We start from the raw sequence: 12,448 nt of genomic DNA, 5'->3' as shown, positions 1-12,448 counted from the left end.
TGTTCATACCCCTACTTGCCGTATAACATAGTAGAAAGGCCATCTAGAATTGCAAATGCTTTTGTATGTAGCTTAGAAATAAGGTATGCGTAAGTATTACTTCCTATTATTGTAGATGCGAGTCCTAAGTTAGTAGACATTCCATATGTCATTTCAGGGTAAATGTCTAGGTATGAGGAAATAGGAAATATGTATCCGGTTTACATTAATGCACAGCGACTAAATGGGGAAGTATAGAGAGGGTGAGTGTTAGATTTCTATGGGTATAAAAATGTATGTAGTGCCATCTTCCATATCTTTATTTCCGGCGATATTATAGAAACCGTATACTAGTCCGTAGATATTACCAGAATACCATTGGTTATTTGCTACTGTCGGTCAAACAAAGAGAAGTCGCGTAACAGTGTGTGTAACTAATCGTGTAACGAAGAACTCTTAGATAATTACTTTTATACTATCATTTCGAGATGTGCAAATTTCAAGTCCTTCTATAGTCACTCTAATCCATCCGTTAGGTCAATTAGGCATGTTGTTGTAGGACTTAAACATGCGTATCCCTGAGACTCGAAATTTGTATCACCCACCAAGATGTATACCATCGCTCTCCGATTCGTTATATCCATTACTGAACGGTTGAGATGAATTTCCAGCTTGCCCAAGGATAACCGTACAGAGAAGACCCCTGGAAGCAACGAGAGTGAATAAGACCATACCCCTTAAGGATTTAAAGTTCACCGTTCGGTTGGTTTGACAGCCGTCAACACGTCTCAGGCTGGGCTTTTCTGCTCAGGGCTCTTGTAAGCCCTGGACCACACACAACCAATGAATCACTTGATTGTCCTAGGTAGGTGTAATTCACCATGTATTTCCCCCCCTCGGCGTTCCTACCTTAAGTGCGTTCTCTTACATATCTCACTTGTCGATGCGGTCCTTCCTTGCCATTCTTGACGGCGGTCCGTTCTTCACCACTAAACCCTTTCCCTACCTTGCACGGCGACCTTTCCCCCAATACTGAGAACTTATTTGCTTTCTTTCCATTCCCCGGCGCCAACCTTCTTTCTATCGTTGAGGATCTCTTTCCTTCTCTAGTCGCCGAACTTTCCTTCACTGGGGAGCTTTTTTCTTCCCCCGCCGTTGAAATTTCCTTCATCAGTCAGAGTACCTTCCTTCCCTCGGCGCCGACCATTTTTTCATCACTGAGAGCTTCTTTCCTTTGCCGACGACATCTCTCCGTTGGACATAATCCTTTACCTCGGCGATTGCCTTTTCTTCATCATTGAGCATTCATTGCCCTCTCCTATCGCCGATTTTTTCTTCGTTATTGGTGATCCCTCCCCTTCCTTTACATATTGATCGCCGACTTTTCCTTCTTCTCTGGCTTTGCCCACAACTTTCGCCGCAAGTGAACCTACAGGGTTTTCGGCGTCCACTCTTTTCATTTTTCAAGCTGAAAAATCATTACCGACAAGATGTCTTCGGTAAGTTCTTTTTTTCTAATCTTAACTCCATGCTTTGTATCACGCAATGAGCCGCTGCCATCTTCTACTTCGACGGTTTATGACGTGAAAAGGGTAAACCTTGACATGACATATAACACCGGAGCACCCAGTTCATGCTTTTTAGTCCTTCTTGGCTTCTTATTTGTATAATTTCCTTGATACATGATGAATGTATCTTAGTATTTTATACAAGACCCCTAATGACGACGTGGGGGTCATTAACCTGTTCCTGTTGATCTTGATCGTCATTTCCCTTGTCCCTGTCCGTTCCCGGCGCCACTTAAAGCTCCCCTGCTGCATGACGTCATGTGCGACTTAGGCGTCGGGGAGTGGGTCGACAAGGATACGAGGACCTGCAAGGATGGGAATAAGCTTTGGAAGTACCGGTTCGGCTCGGTGCCGCATCGGTGGTTACGTCATAGCCATGCCTCTGAACGCGTGTGTTGCAGGTATTGAGTTGGCAGGGCTTAACTAATCTTCGAAATTTCAATAGTACATTCTTCTTGCACTCCATGAGGAGGAAGCTTTCAATTTATACTTCCCTCCGCAACTCCCAGCTACTCCCAAGACCCCTAAACCCTCCAAGAAGACCAAAAAACCGTCAGCTCAAAAGCCCAACAAGGACAACAGCTCCCCTCAAACTCCGGACTCCATAAAGCGTCGCTTTTCTCTCGAGAAAGCTGGCAAGACTATCAAGAAAGTTTACTCTGACACTCGCGATCTAATCGGCAACATGTCTGAGAGACCTTTAGACGCAGTCAAGCGTGCGAGCAAGAAAGCCGACCGAGCCCCTCACCTTCGTAAGAAGAACCAAACTGGCATGGACACTATTGATGTTCTTGACGAAACCGGATTCGGCGGAGCTTATCATCACGATGGTCCCTACGACGCAACACTGGCTTCACGCAATCGCGACAAGCGATATGCTCCCGTAGAAGCTGTTAAGTACGGTAACCAAGAGGCTCTTAAAGCCACCCCGCGAGAGAACGTCGTCGACTCTCTAGAACGCCACGTCCCTCTTCAGGGAACCGCTACCATTCCTCCCGGCGCACGAGATTACGGTGGTCGCGTCATGAACTACGAGGAAGGCGCCGATTTAATGCGTGAGGCCGATGCGCCCGGCGGTGCTTACAAGCGATGGGACAATGTCGTAAGTCATCCAATCCAATTGCCATTTCCCCAAACGTTTAATAACTCAGACTAACAAATTTCCAGAAGTACCACCCCAACGATCTCAAGGGCAAGGGAGAGCCCTCTTACACCATCGAAGAGGACCAGAAGAAGCAAAAGCGCATGCAGAACCAGACCCTCCACCCCTCGGGCGTCTATGAGATGCAGCCCACCGCACGCACTAGCGGACGCAACGATAAGGACGATGACGTCGTTGTGCGACAACGCAGCACCAGTCTCGGATCCGCCGGAACTTCTTCTCCTAAGGGCAAGCGATTGAGCGATGGTATCAAGCGCCGCATTGGTAGTCTTCGCCGAAAGCACGATGAGCCTTAAGTAATTCGATCCGATGTACTTGGGTAATCTCGTTTGCTTATTGTGCACTTGTCGTCGCGCTATGACTTCTACTTGCACCCCCACTAGCACGGAATTGCATGGCATGCATGCATGGCTGTGCTTTTTGTTTCTTTCGGCGTTTTCTACTTCGCTGACTTACGACTAGATGCACGGCTAATTGCCTCCGGTCGGGTTTCGCAGAGTTTTCGAAGGAGCTTTATGCGAAAGGCTCTAATTATTTCGCACATTCAACTCAATGCATCAGCTAATTGAAAGAATGCGAGAACGAAGGAACAGACGAATTTCACGCTCTAATACACCAAAACTCCCCCACATTTTCCTTTGTATTCAAATCGGAATGATTCCGAATGGTCACGTTTTCTTAGACATGACGCCGCATGGCATGGCACGGTATCGCAGGAGGGCAACGTAATGAAAAGCACGGCGATGGAAGTAATGCATTTTTAATCTGGTATGGCATGTTCGGCCAGGTTTCGGAAAGATAGGAGGAAATAAAGGAAAGGAAGATGGCAAAGGTCACGATCAGTTCACAGAATGAGGGATACCAGATACTACTAGTTCCCACGATTTAATTGCTACACAATCGCCTCGGGTTCCTATAACCCGATGGCCAAAAGAAATACTTCATGTTTAAGCCAATTCAAATTCTGTGATTGTCAGGTATTATTTGTACACTAAATAGTGTCTGCTGCTGTCTCTTGATCTTTTCGGCGAAAGCAGATCTTTTAAGTGTCGGACTTTTGCGGTCGAGACTTCCAGAATACAAATCTTCACGAATCGATATAATTTCGCGAATCCGCATTCTACTTTCATGACCACCTCTCTTTTCTTCCTATCTTACTCAAAAACGCCCCTCGCTCCTCAACTCATCACAAATACCCTAATCCAGCCGCTCCTAGAACTTCTCTCAACGTATCCCTAACCTCCTCGGCGCCTGCCGCAAATCCAACTCTGCCGGCAATCTCCGCACGTCGACCAGCACCAAGCTCATTCCACCTCGCCAGCAGTGCTCCATCCACAACCGCACGTCCCGCACCGGCGTCAACCCCTGGAGGAAGACGACCCACGACACCTGCTTGGACAGCGGCTGGGGCGCGATACTCCTTGGGGTTGAGCCCACTGTGGTGCGGCAGCGATGAGAGCACTTGACCCGTCAGGAACGACAGCCGGCGGTACTGGGGCTCGGAGAGCGGTGCGAGTGTGGCAAGAGCACCTGTAGGAGAAGAAAAGAGGATAATAGAAGGAGGAGCTTGTGGAGAGGGAGATGATTCTCTAGTAGTGTTGCCATCGGTTGATGCTCCGTTGGCTGGAGTAGCGTTGTTTGTAGCAGATTGAGCTAGGTAGTCGGAGTCGGCGGGTAAGGTACGAGGAAGTAGCATGCTACGCGTGGGAGGATGCGCACCAGCTGAAAATGTGGTTCGGTGGAGAAGAAGATGGCCTTGTAGGGATTTTGGATCTATTGCGTCGTTAGCATGTGTTAAGCTGGAATAATTAGGACGAAGGAAAACTTACGATCGGGATTAAATTGTAGAATATGGATTCCACCATCTGAATCACAGGCCACGATCAACAGCTCATTCCCATCTGGGAGAAACTCTACCGTGAGTATCTCCAATTTGGTAGAACTCTTTCCAAAGAGCACCATCCTGTAGGGTTCTTCTGTGTAGCCTGTGAACCAGACACCCTTGACGGCATCAGCCATAAGGCAAAGACCAGTGCCCTTGAGTTCGCGAACCGCTGTCACGTAGCAACTCATATCCATAAATGCAACGGGTAATAGAGTCCCATCCTCCTTCAACCCACGAACCATGCACTTCTGCCCTTGAGCCACCAACATTAGACCTTGTGTGCCAATCTCAGAAAGAGCCGTAACTGCACCCCTAGGAATATCTTCGTTTGCGATCAGCTTGAGCTTCTTGTTTGTCTCTGGTTTTCCCGGTTCGGGAATGACGGTCACGATATCGTACACGAGGACTCTGCCTCTAATGGGGAGATCTTCGCCACGAGATACTGCTGTGCCGACAGTGATAAGATGCTTTCGTTCATTCGTCGACTCCGAGACTTCAAGGTTGACAGTCTCTACACACATTACCATCTCGCAGGGTTCCATCTCGATAGTGTCAATGATCGTCCAATTACTAGGGTTTATTAATTTGATCTGGCCGCGCCGAACTGAGGGCTTAAAGGCAAGATCTTTTTCTTGCTGCCATTCTTTATGATAGTCGTCTTCTTTCGGCAATTCGAACGGTTCTAGTGTATCGCAACCCACGACGAACGTACCAGAGGGTGGATGATGGGTAATAGAGTGTATGTCGGTGTTTAGAGGGATTTTCCTGAGGGACATGCCTATTTCGGCATAACTGCTGTTGCGGGTCGGTATCTGGGAAACACGTGCGATACCTTTGGAATCTGCATATATAAAGCCACGCTCACAGCCTTCAGTGTGAAATGGGCTCATGCCCCTAACCCCATCACCTTGTAATCTTAGGACCTTTGGCAGAGTCTTTGACGATTTGAGGACGAAGCTTGGGGAACTTCCTGGCAAGAATACTGTCTTATATCCGCCAATGTTGTCACATCGGCGCATAGGTGGTGTCTGTTGTTGTATTTCATCTTCATCATCTAAAGGTATTATTGGATCGTCGGCTAGAACGGGATTAGGAAGTTTCTGGAAGTGAAGAGTCGTAGAAAGCTCTTGTGACTCCGTTGAAGGGATACGGAAGGGTTGGTATATCGTTATGTCATCGTTATCATGTCGAGCCTATAGCTGATTAGTTGCGATGCCGTTGTTAACAGAGCCAGACTTGCTTACAATTAAATAGGGGTACGTCGATGTCAGATCACCAAGATCGGCTACTAATATTTCCTTTATGATATCTTTAGCAGTTCCCCGCCTTGCTGCAAAATTGGCTGAAAGTACTGGAGGCACGAATGGCAAGCCTTCTGCAACATAAACAGGACTCGAGAGATTGGGTAGGGAGTATACCTAGAATTATTAGTAGCGATACTAAGATTTCAGGAACCCACTTACATGTAGTGCTCCAGCCTTGCTGAGCAAAAACATTACTATATTTTCACCTTCCTTGAAGCCTTTATCACTGGGACTTTGAGAGAACAAGCCAGTTCTATCTTCGTATAAACAGCCAGTGGCCCATTTCGTGGATGTGAGTGCCGAGTCTTCCTTTTCAAGTTCCTCGAGTTCCAAGTTTTTGAATATTTTAGCAATGAAGACACTTGCGTCATCCCGTACTAGTAGAATGAAGGGATCAACAATGCTTGCGAAATTTACCCTTGGTTCTGCACCTGTCTCTTCGTCGAGCATTGGTAGGATCTGAGTAAGTCCAAAGTCTGGTCTGGTGTATTAGTAGATATCTAATAATTATAGGAGACGATCTTACCTCCATCGTAGCAGTGGACAGCGGTTTTGAGAACTTGAATGATTCTCATATGGTTGCCCATAGTACCAGCTTCAATGGTAAATCCAGCAGCGGGTTCAAATTCTGTTCCAGTTAAGGCCTCAAATCCTGCGCCTGTTAAAGCATATACGTCCGAGGTTTCGTATCCATCCAAGTCGATCTTGGGAACAATCATAAAACGGTCATGTTGCGCGGACGTATCATAGTCCGCGGCTATGGCTGTAACTCCCTTCTCACCCTGTAGCGCTTTCGGTATCGGTTTCTGCGCGTCCATAGTCCAGAAGCCCCGTGCTTCTGGGAATTCGAAGCGCCCAATAACTTTCGGTTGTATTTCTCGGTTAATTATAGCGAGAGATCCGGCTTCTCCTTGACCGCATGCACACACGAGGCTTAACTCGCTCGTAACACCGGCCTGATTCGTGTCATCTTCTTTTATAGGTGATGTCGCTTGCCCAAGGGCAAAATCCCTTATGGGTGCGATGCTTAGAAGGCGATCATGTATACGAAAGATGAGCTCTCCCGACTTCGACATATTCGTGGGCTGCTTAGCCGTTGTATCATCTTCGTCGTATAGATCATCGTCATCGTCCAGATCTTCCATATCCTCATCATCTATATCAAGCTCTAATGAGGAGTCTTGCAGACGTGGTTTTCTCCTCCCAGATTGACTTTGTTTGCGTGTCCAACCGATCATCAATGAATCGGAACCTTCGCTACCAGCGAATACACAAGTTTTATTCACTTTACTTAAGGTTGTAACGCCAGTCGGTATGATAGTCCCGCCGGCCTCTGGTAAAACTAATCGAACGCTTAATCCAGATACGATTCTACCATCAACTCTGAATGTAATCATGGCAAGGCGACCGTCTCGAAGAACCATTAAAAATTCACCATTTTCCGCGGATAAAACCTCGATTTCACAACCTTCCAGCCTTAGTGCAAGGTCGGATTGATCAGCTAAGCTGAAAGATGTCGATTGCCTTGCAAATTGATTTATGCCTACGCCATGCGATTTTCCAGACTGGTCGATGTGGATAAGTTCGTTTGTACCGACTAGGAGAGCACCGCCGACCGGCGCAGGCAGCGCGATGACGCGGAACAAATCTTGGGGAAGACCTGTCACTGATAGAATGGTTGTAGAGGCCTTCTGATTAAGATCCAAAGTAAATACCATATACGTTAATTGGTCTTTTCGACCGAGGACTAAAGAGGGTGATGTAGTCGAAGATAAAATGCCAAACGTCGGTTCCCTATACTCGTGGAGAAAGGCAAGATGTACGGGGTGGATTAGAGCAGGGTCAAGGTTAGGCAGTCGAAGAACAAATGAGGTTGAATATGGTGTCTCTTGACTGCTGCTAATTCCATTTGCGAGCGCAGTGGATAATTCTTTCGCTGGTCTTGGCCCATCCAACTCTTCATCCCAATCGTCCATGTCTATATCTTCTTCTGCACCCTTGAATTGGATAATAGCAAGGCTCCGCGCCCCAAATTTCAGGGCTGCACATCGGCTGCCCGGGTCTGCTGCTAGGAAATTGGCATATTGGCTTAGAGGAGCAGCCCACGGACTCCCTTGAAGGTCCTCTTGTTCATAGTAGTGTATGGAGGTGGTATTCAACGAATTCTTCTCGGGATCCCATTCGACCATACTAAGCTTCGCGTCTCTGAATGCTACCAACAAGGCATTCCCGCCGGATGCGGTCGTCTTCGACTCTATGCGCGCAAGTCCTGTTATAGTCCCAGCCAGTGGGAATTCAGCAACAAGTACCAATTTCGTGAAGTTGGATCGATCCGACCGAACGAGCAGGGATTCGCCGCCGAGGAAAGAAGCTTCGAGGCCATCGTCATCATTTACTCGAGAGTCGTAATGATCGGCGGACCTAGAGGATTGCAATTGAGCATTCTGGGCTTTGTCAAGCTCTGCAGATACCAATTTAGTGGTGAAGATCTGAAGGATAGATGCTCTTGCGACAACGAGATTGTTGCTTTGCGCCGAGATGAAGGATAGCACCAAGGAATGTGTGACAGCCGTCGGAGGCGTCAACTCGGCATAGCACTGCATTTTGGATTGCGTCTTCTCATTTCAAACGCAATGTTGTTTGGCGCAATGCGAAAAAGACGTGAATTGAGAAGGAATGGGAAATTGAATTGAATTGTCAATTCGCAAGCTATCAAAGGTGAAAGCGCGCTAAGGCTACAGCTCGTAACGTGCAGTTAGGTACCTAGGTGGGTACCTGCATAAGCCAGGCTCTTGATAAGGAGATAGCTCATTAAGCAAGATATGCATCTATACGAGTTGAGTTTACGTGCTGTTAATTTCATAATAATTAGATAATCTCTCTTTTTATCTCATAAGAACAGGCTTAGGTAAGATACTTGTAATCTCCCAGGTACCTTTGCTTTTCATGGTAGTCACTCCAAATGTTCATTGACGATCTCATCGAAAGAAGTCACAACATGCGCAACATGCGGGTGCTAACCATATATCTAAACTTTAGATACTTTAGAAGCTGCATCTAGGGGATGCCTTCTCATTAAATATTATACTATAATTAATTTTAAAATAGTTTTCTAACGTGTGTTGGTGTCATCTTCACCTCTCTTACTCCTCTACACCGCTAAATGACGAAGACTACATGACTCAAATCATCGCCAACCAACAAGCATTTCTCACAAAACCTCAACTAATTAACGAATATTTGAGCCATAGGTATCTATACAGGTAGTTAAACTACCAGAGAGCACTTAGAACCAACTTAGAAACCTACTCCATCAATTCATCAGGGTCATTTAGCACATCTCGCTTCCTCTCTCTACCTAGGAATATCACCACTTATAACGAGGGGCTGGGTCAGTTTCATATATCATGGCAATAGCGACAAGCGGTATCTTCCGCTTTTTCGATCTCCCGGCCGAGTTGAGAGAGGCCATCCTCTCACAGCTACTTGTCTCGGACAACGATATCATACTCCATAACACGACTAACTTCATCCCGCCGCTCTTAAATACCATACACTTCCTAAACTTCTTCCTCGTAAATATGCAGATGTACCAAGAAGCGTCCGCCATATTCTACTCTAAGAACCGCTTTACTTTGAACGGCCAGAGCCATCGCTTGCCTGTACATCTCACCAGCCGGGGCGGATTCCTTAGCGAAGAGGGACAAGATGCCCGTAGGCGCGTGCGCAGCTTAACGCTTCATCTCACGAGAGTGGGAGGCGAGTTTGAGAGAGTTCTAGGACCTGCAATCTCCGATATGATCCTCAGCGGTAGTCTGCGTGATCTAAGACTACGCCTAGGACCGCCGAGTTGGCGTGCTCCTATCCGGCCGGCCGACTCAGATATGGTACTACGACCTCCGTTCCAGGCGCTTTTAAGACTATTGGCCGATCCATACTTGGAAACCGTTGAACTGCTGGCTTGGAAGGTTCATCTAAGAGTTTTATGTCCATTTCACCGGAAAGCAACTACCTCGTCAAAGAAAGACACCGAGTCGGTAGACGACCAAGGAATAGCTATTTTGCGTGATGGGCCTGGTTGGATCGAATTAGATTGGAAGGCTATGGTCAAGGCCTTTGGTGGAGGACAGCAGATAGTCACAATCGGCGAACGAAAGTATTAAGACCTTAAACGAATGAATGCGATCGATCAGGGTCTTGGCGAGATGCATGTCTTCTTGCTATTCGGTCTAGACGACTTGGAAATCTTCCCGCGTGATCTTCCGAAGTCCATCGGTACTGCCAGGTCTAATGGGCGAACGACCAGCCAATTGGCCCCAGATTCAAATGGAAGGTTCATTTATTGGACATCTTAAGTCATGGGGCATATTCACGCCAAGCATGACTAGGTAATTCTAGCAATTTCGATGCTTCAGCGTATCGAAAATGTGACAGCCATGGCTAAAGTCACAACGCTTGATCAAATTTCGATTCTCAAAGCCAAGACACGACAAACTCCGTCGATAACCCAATGATGCCTTATCTACCAAGGTGTTACGTCTCATCGGACTTTCCGCAATACGCGACCTTTACCAAGGCCTCTTAGCCGGGGGCGATGGAAGGGAATATCAAGATACGCTGCCAAGAGGGCTCAGGTCCGTATAATTTATGTAGCCAGGCTTGCCCAATCACCATCTAGTTTCGGCATTCCCTTAGCTAGAAGCTAAAGCAGGCCCTGTCGATCACCCGTCGGCTACCATTCGTGAGACTTTACAGCTTACCCCCAACACGCCACCGTGCCCTGTCTTACCATAATCTGAGCCTAGAAGCTTGGCTAAATCTATTAGCAATGGACCGAGCTATGTGATGTATCCAGCAGAACACGATAGGACGGAACTGGTTTTCAACAATGAACGAAACCAATAGCATTTTTGATCCGTCGATCAAGTTGCCGGCTGCAGATTGGAAGACAAACCCCAGGGACGAGATTGCGCAGGCAGGAAGCACAATAACAAGTATGACTTATAGAGGTTCGCCTTGCGCAATCTTGGTATGCTTGGAATAAGCTTGGCGCGTCGTCTATCAAGCGGTGTATCGCGGATTTCGCTCTGCCGAGTAAAGGCTTATGCCGCCAGCCTTTTCATATCGTTACAATCCTCCTATCAACATCATAGATACATCCCTCCTTAAAGACATCAGGTACTTGTTCACGCTTGCCTGAATTCGCGGTGCTCTGCGACACGCGTAATAGCCTTGGCACCGAGGCGCATCCGAACAGTAATACGCAATATCTCGTTATCATAATCCTATGGTCCTACGGGAAGGCTTTCATATGTGCCAAGAAAGGGTCTTAGTTACCTGATGTATATCCGAGAAATATACATTGCGTATCTACCTTGGTACTCATATCACATATGACGTTTGCCTCACTCAGAATTTCAAATAAGCGTCGATCCGAAGCGTGGTGCTATCACAATAATTTACGATTATCAGATACCTCGGCATTTGCTCAAATTGGCTACCAAAAGTAAACATCAAGGTTCTTATCGTAGTAGGCACTTTTATTAGATTTGGAGTCCGGGGAATGCCTGTCGATACCGAATATTTATTAATAAGCACGACGTCATGGTCCTTTGCGTTACCATAATCTTGGGATCCCATACATCCTACAAATCCCATTTCCGAACGCAGCCACCAATTTACGAGATAGCGCTTTCTGATATAATGAATGGTATGTGACTCTAGGAAATGCTCATCCCTTTCAAGGTTGCTTCTTTTCATTACCATGCCCGTGCGACGGGATCGTAGCCCTAGTGTGCAATAGAATCCCCAACATGCTTAAGCTATCATATGTATATCTCTGAGGTGAGAATGGTCGCGTCGGAATTATGACGTTTCTTATTCGCTAAATCCTCTGCATCTTACATCCTTTTTCATATAAAATCCCGCAGGCTTGCAGTAGGCAAGATAGATCTTCATTGCGAACCCTGCTCACGAGCTACGTACACGTGTATACCAAAGACGATCGCGCTGATTTAGCGTAGCTTTCATATTACGGAAAGCGAGACAAGCTTAGAAAAAAATAAAGCGATATCTCAACAATTACATGGGCCAAGATAGACTATAGTATGAAGCTCATCTAACAGAATATTACATTTTCATAGGCTTACCTTTCCTTACCTCCCATCGTACTCCAAATTGCGTATGCGCCTCTTAATCTATCGTAAGATGTCGTACAACCGAGGGAAGCCAGCCTCGACGCAATCAGTCCCTCGCATCGCACCACTCACTCGATCTCCCCTCCCTCCCTTTCCGCTCTTCCATCGCGTACATGAAAAATGGTCCACGTGCACTAGTTCGGCAGTCAACCGAATATAATACTAGATAAAGACACCGTAGTTCCATTGGGTACCTCGTAAACGGAAAATGAGGAAATGAAAAGAAGGTGGTAGAAGAAGATTGAAAGGGGAACGCCCCAATTGGGTCGGACGTCCTTTGGTGTCGCTTTTCTTGTCACATTTCTCTTCGCTCCTGCGACTTATTGCGCCCGTGCGGGCGTCATCACGACCGA

At 46.9% G+C, this 12,448-nt stretch overlaps 3 protein-coding genes across 3 annotated transcripts; 2 read left to right on the top strand and 1 right to left on the bottom strand.

The window, feature by feature from the left end:
• Positions 1-1,914: 1,914 nt before the first annotated feature.
• On the top strand, positions 1,915-3,638 carry F4822DRAFT_391895 (uncharacterized protein). The gene is made up of 2 exons (XM_051457163.1): positions 1,915-2,649; positions 2,715-3,638. Exons 1-2 carry the CDS (start codon positions 2,233-2,235, stop codon positions 3,003-3,005), a joined length of 708 nt encoding a protein of 235 aa, XP_051318494.1. The 5' UTR covers positions 1,915-2,232; the 3' UTR covers positions 3,006-3,638.
• Positions 3,639-8,626, bottom strand: F4822DRAFT_391893 (CPSF A subunit region-domain-containing protein). The gene is made up of 5 exons (XM_051457162.1): positions 6,425-8,626; positions 6,058-6,374; positions 5,839-6,012; positions 4,539-5,787; positions 3,639-4,482 (listed from the first exon to the last, which is right to left on the bottom strand). The coding sequence occupies exons 1-5, from the start codon at positions 8,499-8,501 to the stop codon at positions 3,896-3,898; spliced, it is 4,404 nt and encodes a 1,467-aa protein (XP_051318493.1). The 5' UTR covers positions 8,502-8,626; the 3' UTR covers positions 3,639-3,895.
• A 506-nt stretch (positions 8,627-9,132) lies between these two features.
• Positions 9,133-10,424, top strand: F4822DRAFT_138921 (uncharacterized protein). Its single transcript, XM_051452810.1, has one exon. It carries the CDS (start codon positions 9,306-9,308, stop codon positions 10,059-10,061), a length of 756 nt encoding a protein of 251 aa, XP_051318492.1. The 5' UTR covers positions 9,133-9,305; the 3' UTR covers positions 10,062-10,424.
• Positions 10,425-12,448: the final 2,024 nt, after the last annotated feature.

The sequence above is a fragment of the Hypoxylon trugodes genome (assembly GCF_022578975.1).
Source record: "Hypoxylon trugodes strain CBS 135444 unplaced genomic scaffold F4822scaffold_2, whole genome shotgun sequence".
Lineage (NCBI taxonomy): Eukaryota > Fungi > Ascomycota > Sordariomycetes > Xylariales > Hypoxylaceae > Hypoxylon > Hypoxylon trugodes.
The sequence above is the reverse complement of the archived record's forward strand: the minus strand, read 5'-3'. Positions and strand labels throughout refer to the sequence as shown.

Excerpts from the sequence above, each read along its gene's own strand:
- F4822DRAFT_391895 (XM_051457163.1), top strand. The coding sequence starts at position 2,233 with ATGTCTGAGAGACCTTTAGACGCAGTCAAGCGTGCGAGCAAGAAAGCC. Across the intron at positions 2,650-2,714 it reads ACAAGCGATGGGACAATGTC|AAGTACCACCCCAACGATCT; the intron begins GTAAGTCATCCA and ends ACAAATTTCCAG.
- F4822DRAFT_391893 (XM_051457162.1), bottom strand. The coding sequence starts at position 8,501 with ATGCAGTGCTATGCCGAGTTGACGCCTCCGACGGCTGTCACACATTCC. Across the intron at positions 6,375-6,424 it reads TGTCCACTGCTACGATGGAG|ACTTTGGACTTACTCAGATC; the intron begins GTAAGATCGTCT and ends ACACCAGACCAG. Across the intron at positions 4,483-4,538 it reads TCTACAATTTAATCCCGATC|ATCCAAAATCCCTACAAGGC; the intron begins GTAAGTTTTCCT and ends ACGACGCAATAG.
- F4822DRAFT_138921 (XM_051452810.1), top strand. The coding sequence starts at position 9,306 with ATGGCAATAGCGACAAGCGGTATCTTCCGCTTTTTCGATCTCCCGGCC.